The sequence below is a fragment of the Equus asinus genome, chromosome 27 (assembly GCF_041296235.1).
Source record: "Equus asinus isolate D_3611 breed Donkey chromosome 27, EquAss-T2T_v2, whole genome shotgun sequence".
In the NCBI taxonomy this organism is placed as follows: Eukaryota; Metazoa; Chordata; class Mammalia; order Perissodactyla; family Equidae; genus Equus; species Equus asinus.
Window position 1 is genome coordinate 31,025,191 of NC_091816.1, and position 20,802 is coordinate 31,045,992.

Genomic DNA, 20,802 nt, shown 5'->3' on the forward strand with positions numbered 1-20,802 from the left:
AGAAAGATTGGGCGATTGTGTGTATGTGAGTGAGCTTCTCTTCAACATCCTCTGTTTTCTTCATGAAGTGTGAGGCGGGTTTGTCCACTGAACGCAGGAAGGAGGGATGGAAGTAGGTGGAGATGGTTTGAAATGAGCATGGCAATAAATTGGCATAGAAGAAATGAGCTGGTGGGAATGTTCTTAAAGAAAAATTTGTTCTGACACTTACTAAAATGCCAGGGAAGACTATTCTTCAGGACTTTATGAGGTTGAGCAAAGTTGTTCCTAATGTAAGCAGTTAGGGATCCGGGCTTGATAAGGGAGTGTTGGTGGTTTCCCCAAAGCTGAGTGAATGATACCGCCCTCAGAAAAACTCCCCAAATCCTGGACGGTGAATTAGATATGGCGATACCCTTTCATCATTTTTCTAGCTTGCTTATTTAATGAGTGTGTATCCTCAAATATGCAAACACCCACCACACACACACACACACATACACACACACACCTCTTCCAGAACCAGAGTACAACTGTGGTCCAAAATCAGTACCATAGAAAATAAGTAGATGAATAAATGAATTTATAAATAAAAGCATATATAGAATTTATGTTTTTGCTACTTTGAAGTAAATTCTTAAATAGGTTTTAATTATAAAGAGAAATTCAACAACTCAAGGGTTAGCAAAAATGCAAAGTGGAATTTTTGCATTTTCAGATACAGTCCTTATGGTTAAATAATTCAACTTTGTTTTACTCAACATTGTTTCATAGCAACAAATTCTCCTCCCTGACAATTTAGTAAATAGTCTGGAATCCTTCAGACACAGAAGGGCATAAGCGACAAGAAGTTGCAATGGAATTAATTGCAATGTGCAAAACAGATATGCCTTACAATTAGCAACTTCCTTGGGAAAAACAAATTTAAGGATCTTATAATTAATATTCTCAGCTCTCAAATATATATAATTTCTAGCATGTAAACTCGATGAAAGGAGAGACCTTCTTTGCAAATAGCGTGCGCAGAACAGTCTTTGGCACATAGTAGTCATTCAGTAGAAGGCATAAGATGGTAAAATTTTCCCTCCTTTGCTATTTATTTAAAATACTAGTGACAGGTGACTGCCAAGTGTACCAGGCTTCTTCCGACACGCTTTGCAAACACTGTCTCATTTATACACATGGTAGCTTTGCAAGGTCCATTTTGTTATCTACATTTTATAAATGGGGACCACAGGCTTAAGGGTGTTATTAGTATCATCATTTTCTACAGTTATTAAAAACTTACTATAAACAAGCACTGGGCTATTTACATGCCTTCTTTCAAAGCAGCTCATTTAATTGTTACAGAAGTCCTCATACGTCACATGGGAAATGAGCCTCCAGGGTCACACCCACAGTAACTGGAGAAGCTGAAATTCAAACCGAGGTGTATTTGTGCTCCAAACACATACTCTTAGTTTTAGGTTGTCCCGTCCCTGTGTGGTTCTCCAAAATGTAATCTCTTCTAGAAAACTCAGAATTCAGTTAGACATTTTGTCAGAAATATATCTCCATGTATGCATTATGTGGTGTTAAGTAATGTGTACATATGATTAAGCAAATTGAGGTTTCACAAAGAACATAGGTTTTAAGTGAATAAGAATGAATATCACAGTATCCTTTGAGAATTGAACCTTTTAGGTAGTTTAATGAATATCCCTTAATATAATTATTGCCCACGTGTCTACTGCTATTACCACCACTACGCCTAATATATACGAGACACTTGGGTGTGTATTTGACTTATGTTATTTAAAGTTATCAAGTACTTCAAGTTTATTGCAAAATTCGTATTTGAAATTAGTCACAGAAGAGGAAGGAAATGAAATTTCAGAAGATTTTTGTACATCAATAATATTCAAATTTGGGATATCAGAAGTATAAACCAAATAACATACTTAATATCAAGATTAATTATAAAGCCATCATAGTATGGTACTGGCATAAGGGTAGACAGAAAGATCAATAAACAAATCTGAAGGTCCACAAGCAGACCCATCATAGCCAAGTGATTCACAGCAAAGGACCAGTGCAGTGCTGTGGCGAAAGTACAGGCTTTTCCATAAATGTGATGCTGGATCATTTAGATATGAGGAAAAATAGAATCTTGACCACTACCTCCCACTATACTCAGAAATCAATTCTAAGTTAATTGTAGGTCCAAATGTGAAAAGTAAATAATAAAGATTCTAGAAGATAGGATAGGGTAATTTTTTCATGACTTTGTGGTAGGTAAACATTGTTAAAAAGAATACACCAAAAGCACTAAGCATAAAGAAAACTTCAGACAGCATTAATGGTAAGAACTTTAATTCATCAAAAAACACCATTGAGAGAGTCAAAACACAAGTTTGATAGTGGAAGATGTTTGCAATACATGTATTTGACAAAAAACTTATATCCAGAATACATGAAGAGCTCTTACAAATCAATGACAAATAAGGCAGACAACAGAATGAATAAAAAGCTTTTAGGGGGCCAGCCCCATGGCCCAGTCGTTAAGTTCACGCTCTCTGCTTCGGCGGCCCAGGGTTTCGCCAGTTTGCATCCTGGGTGTGGATGCGGCACCACTCATCAAGCCATGCTGAGGAGGCATCCCACATGCCACAACTAGAAGGACCCACAACTAAAGATACACAACTATGTACTGGGGGGCTTTGGAAGATAAAGGACAAAAAAAGCTTTTAATTGGCACTTCTTAAAAGAAGATAACTCAATGTCCAAATACCATGAAAGAGTGCTTAATGTCATCTGTCATCCAGGGACTACACATTAAAACAAGAATGAATTGTTATCACACACCCATCAGAATGGCTAAAATTAAAAAACTGACACTACTAGTTATTGGCAAAGGTAGAGAGCAGGGGGCTCTTGTTATGCAGCCCTCAGAAGTGTAGCTTTGGAAAATGATTTGGCCATATCTGTAAAGCTAAGTATATGCATATCTCATGAATCATCAGTTCTGTTTCTAGTTATCTCTCTCCACAAAATTCATCCTATGTCCATAAAAAGACACGTAGAGCATAGGCTAGATGACTCAATTACAGTAGTTTATACAATGGAAAATGGGACAGTGGTGAAACTAGCTGTTTCACACAACAAAGGTGAACATCACAAACATAAGGTTGAGGAAAAGGACCCAACGCAAAATATTATATGCTATAGGATGCCATTTATGTAAAAATTGAAAAAGAGTAAAAACTAATTATGTTGGTAGAAATCAGAAATGTAGAAATATAACAAAATGATAACATTTGGTGCAGAGTTATAACTGAGAAGGAGAAAAAAGAAACCTTTTGGAATGCAGTTCATTCTCTGTTTCTTAATTGGGCATGATTACAAGGATTTGTTCAATTTGTAAAAATTCATCAAACAATATCCTTATGTCTTGTTCACTTTTCTGTGAATATTATTCATTAATTAAAGATTTTTTCAGAAAGCTATCTTAATATTATTTCCTGTATTAAGTAGTATTAACATAAATTTATCTTTAAAATATCAAAGAAAAGAAATTTTACTAAAAAGAAATATCATAATAACCCATTACATTTTTAAATTTCAAAGTAGTTTTCTGAATAAGCATTTTTGAAAAAATATCTAAAGTTTGTTTTTGAAATTAGTTGAATCTTCAGCAAAAAGCTTGCAAGCAATCAAAGGAAAAGAATTATGAAGCATTTTGAATTTACTTACCTAGGAAGACTGTGTCTAAACTGCTACATTCTCTTCTTGTTATGAAACAGAGGAATGTTGAGAAATGCCTGTGTAAAAAGAAAAATAATGTTATCCTGGCCAATAAATAAATCTCCATAAGAAAGTTGCAGTTACAAAGTCCAGCTCCTGGTGGTGGTTTAGATCCATTCATTCACTCATTTTGATGTCTCTGGGGGTTTTACAAGGTGAAATTCATGCAAACTTTCAACTTTGTGACTGTTCTTAAGAGGCTAATAAATGACAAAGCCCACTCTTACTCAGCAGCAGTTTCCCACAGCAGCACTGTTGACATGTTGACCGGGATAATTCTTTTTTGCAGGGGACTGTCCTTTGCATTGTGGCATGTTTAGCAGGATTCTTGTCGTCTGCTTATTAGTGCCAGTGGCATCACCCCCCCTCCCCCCGCCCAGTTCTGAAACTGAAAGCGCCTGCAGACATTGCCAGGTGACCCTGAGGGGAAAGTGACCCCTGGTTGGGAGCCACTGCTCTGCGATATGTATATTGGAATATTGGAGCATTAAGTTGTAGTTCCGCGGCATTTCCTTGGTAGTCAGTAAATGCACTCGTTATTTTTGGCTTCTCCTACCTGGTTCTATTTTTGCAATCATATCTGGAAAAGGGTTGGAATTAATATTTCTGAGATCATTTTGCCATTCTACAAGGAAGGAAAATCAATTTCGTTTAACAATAAGAGGCAAACAAGTTGTTTTCAGTGTTGGGTGCAAGAAATCAGCGTGCATAGAGTATCTTGTGCAGTGTGTTCATTATACAGATAAGAGTGCTAATTGTCTCTGATTAAATTAGAAAGTCATCTCAAAAATAACAATTGAAAATGAATATTCAAGATATTTTCTAAGAGTCTACTTAATTTAGATTTTGATGAAATAGATATTCGATTTTTTATTTAATTCATATATGTGATAAACTAAAAATGTGACTTTTCAAAAATAAATAACTGATGCTATCAATAATAGATATAAAAATAGTCCATTCTTTATTATGGCATTAATTTCAAAATTTACAATAAAACATTTCCGAGGATAAGGCAAAAATTAAATTAAAATTTAAAACTTCCAATTAAAAACTTCCAATATTAAACTAAAATTTAAATATCTGCTTCCAGGGTTACCTATCTGTGGCACATCAGGGTGGTATAGACATGGATGATGGGTGACCTGTGGGTGAAAGAATCCTGACTCTGACACCTTCACTGAAACATTAGGTAAAATGATTCGCTAAGGTCATGTAAAGCAGGTACAAATTTCTGTTCCTCAGAGGGATGCCAGTCGATTTGTCATATTTATTTATGGTTCTCTACCCAAGGGTGACTTTAAAAGTGAATTTGATAACTATGTATTGGATGATTTCTCACATCCAAAACCCTCTCCATTCTGCCACCAAGCCCAGATTTTGCTTCAAAAAGGTATTTTTAAATGCTTAGAATATACTTTCAAAATTTACAAATTTGCCTAGCATGGAAGGTTAGCTAAAGGAAACGGGACAACCTGCAGCCCATCCATCATACAAATGCCATTGTTAAGTAAGAAGGAACGAATAAGCAAGTTCCTTTGCTATTTTAGGGAAAGAATAACTTCTTTCCCTAAACCGCTTATTCTAATGATTAGATTTGACTCTGTTTTCAGAGAAGAAAGGCAGAAAATTCCATGGTAGTGTAGAGTTACTGACCTTGATAACTGCCTTATGAGAAATTGACCCCTACTGATAATTTTGTTTCTGAAGACAAAGAGATGATGTCTGTGATGAATAGCAAAAATATTTCCTTTTAAAACTTTTTAGTCAATTTCTTATCGTAATAACTGATAATTTTGACCAAGTAGTCTTCCCTTTGCTTTATCTTATAAAATTGTCCATGACAGTGTACTTTTTTTTTTCCAAATATAGTGTATTACTTGTGCCAGACTTTTTTTTTTAAAGATTGGCCCAGAACTAACATCTGTTGCCAATCTTTTTTTTTTCCTTCTTCTTCCCAAAGCCCCGCTGTATATAGTTGTATATTCTGGTTGCAGATCCTTCTAGTTGTGCTATGTGGGATGCTGCTTCAACATGGCTTGATGAGCAGTGCTAGGTCCATGCCCAGGATCCAAACTACTGAAACCCTGAGCCGTCGATGCATGGGCCAGAGCATGCAAACTTAATGACTCGGCCACCAGGTGGGCCACAGACTTTTTTTTTTAATCGCAGTAACATTGGTTTATAACATTATATAAATTTCAGGTGTACATCATTATATGTCGATTTCTGTGTAGATTACAGCATGTGCACCACCCAAAGACTAATTACAGTCCACCACCACACACATGCCTAATCACCCCTTTCACTTTCCTCCTTCCCCACTTCCCTTCTGGTAACCACCAATCCAGTCTCTGTTTCTGTGTGATTGTTGTTTTTACCTACTACTTATGAGTGAGATCATACGGTAATTGACTTTCTCCCTCTGACTTATTTTACTTAGCATAGTACCTTCAAGGTCCATCCATGTTGTCACAAATGACCAGATTTTATCGTCTCTTATGGCTGAGTATTCCATTGTATATATATACCACATCTTCTTTATCCATTTTGTCCCTGGATGGGCACTTAGGTTGTTTCCAAGTCATGGCTCTCGTGAATAATGCTGCAATGTATATAGGGGTGTGTGTATCTTTACACTTTTGTGTTTTCACATTCTTTGGATAAATGCCCAGCAGTGGAATAGCTGGATTATATGGTAGTTCTATTCCTAATTTTTTGAGGAATCTTCCTACTGTTTTCCATAGTGGCTGCACCAGTTTGTACTCCCACCAGCAGTGTATGAGAGTTCCCTTCTCTCCACATCTTCTCCAATGCTTGTTGTTTCCTGTCCTGTTAATTATAGCCATTCTGACCGGAGTGAGGTTATATTGCAGTTTTGATTTGCATTTCCCTCATAGCTAATGATGTTGAACATCTTTTCATGTGTCTGTTGGCCATCTGTATATCTTCTTTGGAGAAATGTCCATTCAGATCTTCTGCCCATTTTTTATTTGGGTTGCTAGTTTTTTGTTACTGAGATGTATGAGTTCTTCGTATATTTTGGGTATTTACCCCATATCTGATAAGTGGTTTGCAAATATATTCTCCCAATTGTTAGGTTGTCTTTTCGTTTTGTTGGTAGTTTCCTTTGCTGTGCACAAGCTTTTTAGTTTCATGTAGTCCTATTTGTTTATTTTTCTACTGTTTCCCTTGCCCAGTTAGACATGGTACTTGAAGATATGCTGCTAAGACCAATGTTGAAGAGTGCATTGCTTATGTTTTCTTCTAGAATTTTCATGGGCTTCAGGTCTTACATTCAAGTCTTTAATTCATTTTTAGTTAATGTTTGTGTATGGTGTAAGATAATAGTCTACTTTCGTTCTTTTTTTTTTTTTTTTTGAGGAAGATGATTAGCCCTGAGCTAACTGCTGCCAATCCTCCTCTTTTTGCTGAGGAAGACTGGCCCTGAGCTAACATCCATGCCCTCTTCCTCTACTTTATATGTGGGATGCTTACCACAGCATGGTGTGCCAAGCAGTGCCATGTCCGCACCCTGGATCCAAACCAGCGAACCCCGGGCTGCTGAGAAGTGGAACGTGTGCACTTAACCACTGCGCCACCAGGTTGGCCCCTCTACTTTCATTCTTTTACATGTGGCTGTCCACTTTTCCCAACACCATTTATTGAAGAGACTTTCCTTTCTCCATTGTATGTTCTTGGTTCTCTTGTTGAAATTAGCTGTCCATAGATGTGTGGGTTTATTTCTGGGCTCCAGATTCTGTTTCATTGATCTGTGTGTGTGTTTTTGTGCCAGTACCATGCTGTTTTGGTTACTATGACTTTGTAGTATATTTTGAAATCAGGGAGTGTGATACCTCCAGCTTTGTTCTTTGTTCTCAGGAATCCTTTGGCTATTTGGGAACTTTTGTTGTTCCATATAAATTTTGGGATTCTTTGTTCTATTTCTGTGAAAAGTGTTGTTAGAACTTTGATAGGGATTGCATTGAATTTGCAGACTGCTTTAGGAAGTATGAACATTTTAACTATGTTAATTCTTCTGATCCAAGAGCATGGAATATCTTTCCATTTCTTTGTGTCGTCTTCAATTTCTTTCAACAATGTTTCATAGTTTTCAGTGTACAGATCTTTCACCTCTTTAATAAAATACCTAGGTATTTTGTTCTTTTTGTTGCAATTGTAAATGGGATTGTATTCTTAATTTCTCTTTCTGCTACTTTGTTGATAGTGTATACAAATACAACTAATTTTTGTAAGTTGATTTTGTATCCTGCAACTTTATTGTATTCATTTATTATTTCTAAAAGTTTTTTAGTGCATTCTTTAGGGTTTTCTATATATAAAATCATGTTATCTGCAAAGAATGACAGTTTCACTTCTTCCTTTTCAATTTGGATCCCTTTTTTTCTTTTTCTTTCCTGATTGCTCTAAGACTTCCAATACTATGTTAAATAAGAGTGGTTAAAGTGGGCATCCTTGTCTGGTTCCTGTTCTTAGACGGATAGCTTTCAGTTTTTCTCCATTGAGAATGATATTAGCTGTGGGTTTGTCATATATGGCCTTTATTATGTTGAGGTACTTTCCTTCTATATCCATTTTATTCAAGAGTTTTTATCATAAATGGATGTTGTATCTTGTCAAACGCTTTCTCTGCATCTCTTGAGATGATCATGTGATTTTTCTTCTTAATTTTGTTAATGTGATGTATCACGATGATTGACTTGCAGATGGTGAACCATCCCTGCATCCCTGGAAAAATCCCATTTGATCATGGTGTATGATCTTTTTAATGTACTATTGTATTTGATTTGCTAGTATTTTGTTGAGGATTTTTGCATCGATGTTCATCAGTGATATTGGCCTGTAATTTTCATTTTCTGTGTTGTCCTTGTCTGGTTTTGGTATCAGAGTGACTTTGGCCTCCTATAATGTGTTAGGAATCTTCCCCTCCTCTTCAATTTTTTTGGAGGAGTTTGAGAAGGATAGGTATCAAGTCTTGTTTGAATGTTTGGTAGAATTTACCATGGAAGCCATCTTGTGCCAGACTTTTAAAGATAGCATATGGACAGTGTAAGTAAAGTATAAACATCCTTTATTTCCAAGTTTGAACATTAAGTTATTTTCCCCCATCCCCTAAAATATAGAGATACTGGACAACTAACCAGATTTGCCTGTGAGTTTTTTGGCCACTTCATGAAAATACAGTAGTGTGAGCAAACCTTTCTTTGGTGGACTCTTACCCCTTCTTTCAGTTCTGATTATTACTATTTGATAAGAGTATCTGCTTTTAGGTGAAAGGAAGTTTTCCATAATTCAAGTATATACATTTCCCCATGAATTTTCAACTCCATAAATTATTAAATGAGTGCCAAATTTATATATGGCATAGCAATTCTCTTAAGACTGTTATTTGAAAGGAGTGTTGACATTAGATTGCAGGTTTTTGAAAAGCTAATTTCCACTCATTGGCAAACCCAGGATCATGACTAACATTAATTTGAGATGACTGCTATGCTTCCCACCTATCGTTGACTCTGCATTGTCACAGTTCTTGGGAGGAAGGACAACTTATGTGTGCTTGTGCTTTGTCCCTAATAGGCATCTGAACAACCTCTAGTTAGTGCAGAGCAGCAAGAGGAAAACTAGTTTTTGCAAGCTATGTGTGTAAGATGATAAGTTGATTAGGGGTTGCTGTCATTGCCACCTCCAATGTTCACTTCATGTTATGACTTTTCATAACTAAGGAGAATTATAGAGCTCAAGTAAAATGCCAAAGTTCATTCTCATCATGTAACTTCTCCTAGAATCATAGATCTTGCTTCGTCTTTCTCCTGTTAGAGTGAGAAGGGAATGCGTTTTAGGAATACGAATTATCAAGGAAGGGGTTTATTCCTGATTGTGGCCCCCTGCCTTCAACATTGTACACTCAGCTTTCACTTCTGTAACATCTCAAACTCTTCCACTGAATGTGTCTCATAGGTTGCTGTTTGCAAATGCATACATGCTAAAAAGTATGCTAAAGTTACATATGGTTAATTACTGGAACTTCCCATTTGGTCCCTCCAAGGTAGAATGCAAAATTAGATTCATTTTTAGATTACTTGAGGCTTTTTTTATTGCAGTTGAATATCCATTTGTAAGATACTTTCTATTTTAAGACATACCAAATCGCTTTGGAAAAATAAAACAAATCTACTAACATTCAAGCAAATGACCTCAACATTCTGGAAAACATTAGTGAACGTGAAGACTCAAGAAAGCATTGAGAAAGAACAGACTTCCACTTGAAAGATTTTGGTGTGTCCCTGGTTCAGAACTCATTCTAGGTTACTGGGACCTCTTCAAATTCTTTCGAAGTAGAATAGGAATGTGCTGTGGTTAGCTGGTGGTATCTTTCCACAAGGTTTTGATCTTCTCCACGTCCGCAGAAGTGCCTATCGCTTAGCTGACAATGCTCAATTCCTAGGTTGCTGCTCATTTGGAACAAAAGTGCAGAAGACAGATCTAAGCAAATACTGTCCCAGAAGTGGTACAGTACTCAGAGTTACCATTCAAAATTGTGTAAAAAATTCAGTTTATCTGAAAAACATCTCTGTACCGTCTTTTTTTGGTTCCCTAAAGATGTTATAATGACCAGTAATCCCAACATTACTGGCTGCAAGATTTATAATATACTTCTATATCAAATGTCTGTTTGCACCATCACAAAAACTCTGTAAGGAAGATTCATGTCCATTTTACAGAGTAAAATGAGGTTCAAAGAAATGAAATGTAATGTTACTCAGTTAAATAAAGTCTGAATCCAGAATGGAAATCTGGATTTTTTAATACTAAAGCTTGTTTTTCCACCACACAAATATAATAAAGTCTAGTGTGAATAGGTAAATTAATTACTCAGTATCAAGCTACTTTTATACCATTTTGTCTGTGATAGCTTCTGGTTTTGCCAATGGTTGTTATAGATTAAATAATATATCAAAGCCATGCTCTATACAGAAATAAGAACAGTAAGTGAAAGGCTGAAATGAGAGCTAAGGCTATAGACTCCCAATATGCTTAGAGATGATTACTTTTAAAATTTTATTCTGATAGTAAAAAGTTATATGTGGAGGCCAGCCTGGTGGTGTAGTGGTTAAGTTCACACACTCCGCTTCAGTGGCCAGGGGTTCACAGCTTCAGATCCTGGGCATGGACCTAGCACGACTTGTCAAGCCATGCTGTGGCAGCATCCCACATAAAATAGAGGAAGATTGGCCCAGATTTTAGCTCAGCAACAGTCTTCCTCAAGCAAAAAGAGGAATATTGGCAACAGATGTTAGCTCAAGGCCAATCTTCCTCACACAAACACACAACAAAGTTATATATGTTTATTATTTAAAATTTAAAATATGGAAATGCATAAAGAACATAATAATTCCCTTAATCCTGCAATTTGAAGAAGATAACTATTTTGTTCCTGTTGCTATCTTTTAAGACAATATCCACACATGTATGCAATCTATCTATATAGAAATTTTGTTTTGTGAAAAGATTGTACTGTATATATGAACATTGTGTATATGTGTATAAATTGTGTGCTCTGCTTTTTCATGGAATATATTATGAACCTCTTTTCATGTCTAAATTATACATCTGTATCATCATTTTTTAGTGTCATTACTTTCTGTGCTAATTTTTGTTTGTAGTGTATATTACTTAAGCAATTTTCTATTATTGTCTGTATAGATTTTTATTATATTCATCATTATAGACAGCCTCATGATGAATTTGTAGATATATATGGCATAATTATATTACCACTTCTGTTGGATAGGAAATTGAATTCCAAAGCTAATTTGCTGTCTAAAATAGAGCATGTTTTTAAGGCCCTTCAACTTGAAATAGCACATTTTCCTTGAATAGCCGTAGAAATTTGTACTCCCACCAGGATCAAAGGAATTATGATTTCTTTCACTTTTGCCATCATCGAATATATATTATTTCTTCTTTGTGAATATTCAGTTCAAGCTCTTTGCCCATTTTTCTATTGAAGTAGCTGTCTATTTTTTTCTCACTAACATGTTCATGCAATATTTTAAGAATATGAGTTCTTTTCCATCCGCCATATTTATTGCAAATGGTTTCCTAATTTATTGTTTCTTTTTTATTTTGTTTACAGTGTTTTCTACCATACAGAGAGTTTACATTTTATTTTTATATTCACCTTTAGGAAGCCTTTTTTCAGCCTAAGAGTATAACCATAATAACTTTTATTTTCTACTAGTATGTTTTTTTTTTCATTTTTTCTGTCGCATTTTCTCTATTAGGAATTATATGCTGTATTTTTCTCCTATTGATCTATTGGGTAACAATGTTTATAGATATAATTTTGTTGGAATTTTTTTCCGTTTCTAAATTTTAAAGTACAAAAGTGATTTGCCTTAAAACTTCATATACTAGTTAATTGACAGCCCCTCTTCACCACTATCCTTTTCTTAACAGTGTGGTGTGTGTCTTTCGTTGTGTCGTATGACATCAGTGTGTGGTATTGCAGCTCCTCTTGGTAGAGTGAATGCTCATGCTTGTTCTGGAAATGAGAGATTCATGTGATCAGCTTAGGTCACAACCTGACTTTAATTCCGGTTGAGTTATAGGGAAAAGAATCCCAGGGACCCGGCAGTCACACATGCCCGTGTTCCTCCTTTGTTCCAGGGCTGTTCAAGGAAGCAGAGGCAAGCAGAAACCCATCCATGTTGTTTCCCTTCAGGTAGCAGTGACCAAAAATTGACCCCTGTACTCTTATCATCTTTCTCTCCAGTAGGCATCCTTTTAAACTCTGAAACACTTCTGATTCTTGAATTTTGTGTCATATGTGAGATTTTCCTGAGACAAATATTTCATCAACATTTGAATTGTGGGAAACTGTGTGAAGATATTGTGTCATTTTCCTTTAAGCTAAGATCTCCTCTCCACCGCCACCCTCCATCTCTTCACTGGAATTCTATTTCGTATAGTCTTATGGCATATCAAGAATCATCCTATAGATTCCAGAAAGGAATGGATTAAAATCAATATTTTTATAACATAGACCCAAAGAGATTAAGTGATATGCTCAATTCACACACTAAATGAAGAAAGAGGAAACCCCAAAATATATAGCCATTATTATTATCTAATAGGAAAGAACACATTTCATAATCAAATACTGACTAGGAGGCTCTATGATAATATAAGAAAACTATGTTAGATTATATTTCTCATATTGTAGTACAAAAATCACCCACATCAGAATAACTTGGATTATTAAAAATAGTGGTGAAAAGACTTTCAATTAAAGAGTATTTTGATTTTTAAAGCAAATATATTAATTTTGTACTTTAAAAGTTAGAAAAGGAAAACTATAACTTCTTAGAATGTGGACTCTTGATCTCCATCTAAGATGCCTGGCGGGGGAAGGGGGCAGTTCCCTGCATTTTTAACAGCTCTCCCATTGATCCTATGCGCGCTAAACTTTGGGAAACGAAGTCCAAAGTATTTACTTACATATTTAGACTTTAAAGCTGGGATAATCGTGGTAATATAAAATAAACATTTGATATATTTCACTTTGCAGATAGATAATGTCCCGTTATCCCATAATTTCAAAGTATAATTTAGAAAAAAACATTGTATGTTTTCTTAGGGGTGGTAACTACTTGAATATAACTTGAAATGTTCTGCTTAATTGGATACACTAATATAGACAGTTAACTATTTATAAGCAGAATTAATGTTCTCTGAACTATTTCATGTCTTTTTCATAGCAGAATAAGTCTTGATGATCAAATTTTGTGGGAATACTGGGAGGTCCTACCAAAATAGAAACCTTCTATGTGATGCTGTTGTTGAAATCCCATTCTTCACGTGATTATTTGTTCTAAAATAGCTTTCATCACTATTGCTATTCCTGTTACTTCCACCAATGGAAGTAATTACTTCCATTACTATTACTACTAATCCAAAAGTAAGATTCCTAATTTCAAGCCTCCTGCTTAGTTATATTTTATTGATACTGATAACTAAACATGAAGCAAAGTGTTAGAGTGGATTTCAATTTAATTCATTTATAATGGAGGGTAATATGAGCTTAAATAAATTTTCAATCTTATAAATTCTCCAGTTATACAAAACAGCTATAACTTACACAAGCTACTTCAGAAATTATTTTTAAAATTATATCTCACGAAAATTTTGTCTTAAAAACCAAATACATATTTTACGTTTTCATTGTGGTATTGAATTTCACTTTACTTGTGATATTGAGTCAAATTAAAATCTTAATATAATTTTACCAAGAAAAGTTAAGTAATTCAGGGATAACTAATAATATTTTTAATAAGGATTTAGCATATATAACATTAACCTTTGTTTTTTAATGCATCTGTTTCCAAGCCACTTAACCTAGTAAGTAATTGATCTTGCATATTTCTTTGACAGACTTATGCAGGCAAAGATCTGGAGGAGCAGTTACGGGCGGTGTCCAGTGTAGATGAACTCATGACCGTGCTCTACCCAGAATACTGGAAAATGTACAAGTGTCAGTTAAGGAAAGGAGGCTGGCAACATAATAGAGAGCAGTCCAACGTCAATACCAGGACAGAAGAGACTATAAAATTTGCTGCAGCACATTATAACGCAGAGATCTTGAAAAGTAAGTATGGGAAAAAATATATATAATAAACTTTGTTATCAACCCAGTCAAAGTTGCCAGCCTGGTCCTTTAATTTCAGCATTTGTACCACTGAATACCTTTAGGGCAGAAAGTAAATAGAAAAATAGAAAATAGGAAATAAAGAATTCTTTTCAAACTACAGCATTTGATGATTTGACTCTGAGTGGTTAAGTGATTTCGTGAAATATACAGATAGAAAGATGCGTGCATCTCCACACAGTTTAATTTTTCTTAATTGAGGTGATATCCCATTGTAAAATTTTTAAAACCATAGATACCTTTACATACACTGTCAGTTAAATCATCTAAATATTTTGTGTCTTCCAAATTAATTGCAAATAAATTTTCTTTCTGATTTGGATTTAGAAATGCTTAATTTCTGAATCACCCAAAATCATCTTTTCAAATGCTCCTTCTTGCCTTGTTGCTTTATAGGTAACTGGCTTGAGAGCTGGACTTTTGTCAAACTACTGAGAGACCTAGCAGAGAACATCACAAAAAATTATGATGTTGCATAAAATGGCACAGTAGGAATTCGTGGACCTACTTTTAGAAAATAACTCCCTTCAGTGGTTAGATATTAATCACTGTGAAGGTTTGAGATTGCAAATTACTTTGAAAACAAAAGCAAACAAACAAAATGGCTTCATGGTGGAAAAACCGATAATTATGTCTTTTTTTTTACCAAAAATCTTATTTTAGGAGAAATATAGGAAAATTAACTAGAACATTTAAGAAGTACATCATTTGGAATGCAGTGTTTAAAGAGTCAACAGTGCTATGGGTAAACCGCTAACTCATTGGAAACAATTCCAAGAGAGAACATGAACAGGAAAATTAGACTTTCTGGGAAAAAAACTTAGTTCAGGATACATGTCCCATTTGATGGAAAATATCCTTGCGTTTCAAATACCTACCACCGTGACATTACCCAAAGTTGCTAAATAGCCTGCCTGAAAGTGATTTTTTGAGTCCAAAACCATAGCTGTCTTCTCAGTTACATCTCAGTTTAAAAAGAAAAATTAGATCATGTTGTTTATATTTGCTTTGAGGTTACAAAAATAGTACGTCCGTATAACAAATGAGCGTGACCTTCTCTCTGCAGGTCTTCCAGGCATCTATATATGAAGTTTTCGTTTTTTTAAGTAAAGGAAACCAAATATAGTTCTGTAGAATATTGGTGTAATTTTAAGGCGGCATAATCCTAATTTAGCTTGTTAAATGGCTGATGAAATTAGTTTTTTAAGAAATTATCCTTAGCTGCTCTGTTAAATATTATTGACACGGCAAGTTAGGATTCTGTCAACTATTTCTTTAAAGTTACGTATTATACTTAAATCTGAAAATCTGAAATTCAGTGTGAGTGACTTCCAACTGCTGTGGGCTTTTCCCCTTGGTGGCTTGTGTATAACTTATGCCCTTCCCTGTGACTCGACAGGTATTGATAATGAGTGGAGAAAGACTCAATGCATGCCACGTGAGGTGTGTATAGATGTGGGGAAGGAGTTTGGAGCAGCCACAAACACCTTCTTTAAACCTCCATGTGTGTCCGTCTACAGATGTGGGGGCTGCTGCAACAGTGAGGGGCAACAGTGCATGAACACCAGCACAAGCTACCTCAGCAAGACGGTAGGTGTGTCCGCTCTGCCCTGGGGCTCTCTCCGTCAGAACCCTTACCCTGGGGAGTCATTTGCTTAAACTCTGGTCCCTTTAAAGTAACTTAGTTCAATTCAGGGCTGCATGTATTTCCTTTGAGCAATGAAGTTAATTTTTCCATATTTTGTGGTTTTGATGATATAATATCACACAGAAAATAATTGATGCTATCTGAACAATGTTCATATATTGGTATCAAAGCCAAGTGAAGAAAATCAGAAATATACATATGAATGTACGTGTAAATACATACACACACCCACACACACATACGTGTTGATCTTTAAGGATAAAGATTTTCATTTGGCAATAAATTATTTTTAAATGGTTAAGTCTTCTGATTATAGAGATATAGCACAAATTGCATATTCAAAATATATAATCACATGTATATGTTCTGTGAAACAGTGGCGTACTATTGAAATAAGCCACCACACTGAACATATTCACTGTGTTCATTTAGAAAGCAAAGGAAATATTCTGACGCTAAATCTCAAGTATTTTGACGAACCTATAAAGTCCCATCGCATTACATGTTAAGCTTCTAACAAATAACCAAGAAACTTCTCTCAAGGTTCCGTTTGGATCTGGGGTTTTCAGAGCAGACACACAAACCTGCATTGTAGATCTTCCTTGGGAGAGGAGGCTGGCTGTCACAGGACACGGTTGTGTGTTGTTGATAACCATGGAGTGTTGTTAAAATGCTGTGCACCACTGGCCTCTGCACAGAAATGTTTGGAGAAGCCCAGTGCTGTGGGCGGGGCTAATGCAGACTTCTCTCTGAAAGACCAAACTGTGGTTGCTCCAAAAGGCTTTTGCAGTCTATTATGAGAGTTGGAATAGCATAGGTAATCTGGTACATTCAGAATGTCCTTTGACCTTTAGAATGAACAATGAGTTTTTTTTTAAATGTGAAGTCAGATTTGATTTGTATCATGTGCTATGACAGCAAATTAACAGTTTTCTAAATTATGTAATGTCTATACATAGAACACACATATTAAAAGTTTCATTTCCTACAAACTTTAGCTGATCGACATGCTTCCCACTAATAAAATCTCCTCTTATTTTAAGATAATTAAGTGGAAATGAAAGTTAAGGTTACTACCTCAGTTCCTTCAACTACATTTTCCCTTCTGGTTGAAAATTTCCAAAATTTTTGTTGTAATCATATTTTCATCTCTGAGACTGGAGACATTGTCCTATTACACACTCCAAATACCTTTCTGTAAAAAAATTGTATTTCTTTATAGGGCTCACACACTTGATGATGGAACAAACCATTTCAGATACTAAGACTTGCGAGAGGAAATGAAAAATAAATTATAAACTTGTGTTTTCTATTCAGCTTGCCTCTGTCTAACTCAAGATTAAAAACAAAGTTCAAAAGTGATGCTTTGGAACCATTCATCATTCCTGTTGTTATCATAGTTAAGCATAGCCAGAAGTAGTTTATTCTGTTGTTTCATGTAAGTACAGCAAAATAATATAGAGTTCATTCTAGCCTGTGTTAGCAACAAAAGCAGTATGACTCTAAATATTTTCCTTGCATTTAGAAGCTTTATCAGACTATGTGTTGTGGATTATGAGATAGCACTTCAGTGCTTGACAAAATTCTAGTATTTTAATAGAATAACAATAATTGTAGTGTTAGGGCACAGCGAAACTTCTCTTTTGTTCATGCCCCTTCCCCTTGAATCTTTATCAAACACTAAGAATTAGTTAGCTAAGAAATTACAGATTTATATTGCATACTATTCTGGATAAAATAATTCTAATTAAACGGATTTTACTGGATATTTTGTGTTTATCCTGAGGTATAAAACAGATTTTTCAAAAATCCTTTAATAAGTGTTAGAACTAAGTACATTTTTTTTATCAACTGGAAATAATTATGCTGGTAGGATATTCTCCAAAAGGTGACATTTATTTTAAAAAGGTATTAATATTAAAAATGTTGCTGCTTTTATATTCAAGCCAAACTCCATAAGAGGACTTTTGGCCTACAGAAACTCTTGAAAAAATGTCATTTTTTAAGAAGAGAAAATAAAGATGGGTGATTTAGGAATTTAAATGTATTTTTTGGAATACCTTTAATAGTGTATGTTTTAAAGTAATTCAGTTAAGCATTATGATATGTGTCCTACATTGAATTATTTATTATTATGATGTTTGATTTAAATCAAATATCAATTTAGTTGATCATCAAAAGGTCTAGATATCCCAATTGCATTTTCCAAAGAAGAAAGAACTATATCTTCTTAAAAAATGAAATGACATAGAACAGACTTAAAAGATAGATTTTGAAGAATTGTTTTACCAACAAAATATGTCTATTAAGAGCTCATTATTTATCATTTCGGAATGTCTTATTGAATTTAGTTTTTAGATGAAATTTTGTTTTCAAAGCACTTGTATTGTAAAGATGTAGAGTTGAATAATAACCACTGCAGTGTTGGGATTTTCTTGTTTCTTCATTTCTTGAAACTCCTGTTTTTTTATAGTTAATTTATTTTGTTGGTGAAAATCAGTTTCCCACTGACAATATTCAAAGCTATTTTTCATTACTAATTTCTTCGACAAATTCTTCTGTTATGCCTTAAGTTAATACAGAGAAAATGTTTTTAAATGACTCTTCTTTAAAAATATCTCAAGCTTTATAGAGTAATATTGATTTAATATTAGTTTAATATTTAAAGTGAATATTTCAAAATATATTTTCTTTAGATACTCATACCCAAATGTTTTGTGTAATAGTTCCTCAGACAAGCTTTTTCTCCCCAACACCAAACTCACCCCCAACATAGCAACACTGAAAATCACCTGGTCTTCTAGTTTTACTGCTTTCGTTGTCTCACTTCATCTCTAGGCAGAAACGTAGGGGTGGTCTCTGACATCTCCCTTCTCTTTTCACATATTCAGTCTGTCATCAAATCAAATGTTAATTTTATCCCCCAAATTCCTTGAATCCCCGTGTCTCCCACCATCTCTGTACTCCAGGATACTTTTGATGTTCTTTCCAACTAATGAAATAGCATCCTCTCTGCTCTCCCTACTTCCCTGTCCCCCTTCCTAATCTATTCTCTAAATTGCCCCTAGACATGATCTTTTTGAAGACACAAGTCCGATGTTGTCAGTCCCCAGCATAAAGGCCTTTCAGTGATTTCCCATTGCTCCTAGAATAAGACCAAAATCTTTGACGCAGCCTTGGATGTCTGCCTCTGCCTTTCTCTACATCATCATTTAACATAACTATCCCCTGACCTAACTTTTTGTGCCTCCGAGGCTCTAGGCCTCCTTCAATTTCTGGGAACCCCCGTGCTCCCTCAGCCCCAGAGCCTTTGAACACACCTCTAAGTCATCTTGACTTTCTAGTCTCATTCTTGCCCAGGTGCCAGTCCCTCAGATCTCAATTCAAGTGTCATGTGGTTCAAGGAATTCCTTGAGGAGATTTTTCTGGGCTCCTTGATTAGACCCAGAATTTCTTTTAAATGTTTTATAGTTTCCCATATTCCCTTTCATAGCACTTACGATAGCTTATAATCATATAGTTTATAATAATATAGCCATAATTATTGGATTAATGTCTACCTCCTCCATAAAGGCAAAAATAGGTCGGTTTTGTTCACTAATTACCTGAGTGCCTACCACAGAATTAGTGTACAACCCCTTTTAGAACCACATAAAAACTATGAACCCTCTCACTAGAAAAAATGAAAATATAGACACATCCACAGCATTTTCTTCCACAGTTTCAGGGAATTGGTTCCTTTACCCTAGTCTTCATCTGTGGAACCAGATTTTAAAACTACTGCCTCGAAGATTAATAATGATAAAATAGTTGATTAACTCACGTGTGTAATTTTTAAATAATCTGATCTTTTTGCCTAACAAAAGTGTATGCTATAAATTTTAGCTCAATCTTTTAAAAATATCTGTTTCTTTAACAAACAGAGAAAATTCTCCCCCTTTTTCCCCAGTCTAGTTAATATGAGCAAAAGTCAACATACTGTTCCTCTTACTGTTGGTTTAGTAAGTACATGGTCACTCTACATATGTGCCAGATAGATAACAGGTGTACCTTAGGTAAATCTGAACTTGGAAAACAGATCAGTACATTGTTAGTAAGGGAAATAAAGACATTCAGTCTTCAGTTAACCATTAGTGGTTTTTCTGTGACCGCTGCATGTTTATTCCCTATGTTGGTCTAATTAGATCCCATGTTCACGTAATTGGTCTCAGAGTGGAAGTATTCATTCAAGGATAATTATGTGTGCACAACAGCCTACAAGCTGCTCTCTCAAGTTGGAAGCTTAAAGAGGTTAGGCTTTAGAAATTATCAGGCTTGAGGGCTAAAAAGAGCATTTAGAGCTAAGTTTAAGGTACATGTAGGTGAAATAAAATTTGGTCCAGTATCCTCAGTACTTAAACATCAAATATGATTTTTTTCTATAAAAAAATTGTCTCTTTTAGATCATGTGGAATCAATTCTCACTGTATTTCATCTCCTTGCACCTCCAGGCTTCACAGAATTTAGGATTACTCTTATAATAGATGTATGATGTTGATTAATTTTACCTACTTTGTCCCAGTCATCTGCTCACGTGAAAAAATCAGGATTTACCTATAAAATTTTTGAAGTCTGTCTGGTTTCTTGTTGTTGACTTATGTTGTTTTTCAGTTTTGTTTTGATC

At 35.0% G+C, this 20,802-nt stretch overlaps 1 protein-coding gene across 2 annotated transcripts in view; it reads left to right on the forward strand.

The window, feature by feature from the left end:
* VEGFC (vascular endothelial growth factor C) overlaps positions 1-20,802 on the forward strand; it is a 115,397-nt gene that overhangs the window by 63,961 nt on the left and 30,634 nt on the right. For both annotated transcript variants that reach the window (XM_014860656.3, XM_070499828.1), the window contains exons 2-3: positions 14,218-14,431; positions 15,891-16,081. In XM_014860656.3, the coding sequence (XP_014716142.1) occupies positions 14,218-14,431; positions 15,891-16,081 (405 nt within the window). The remainder of the gene's footprint in view (positions 1-14,217; positions 14,432-15,890; positions 16,082-20,802) is intronic.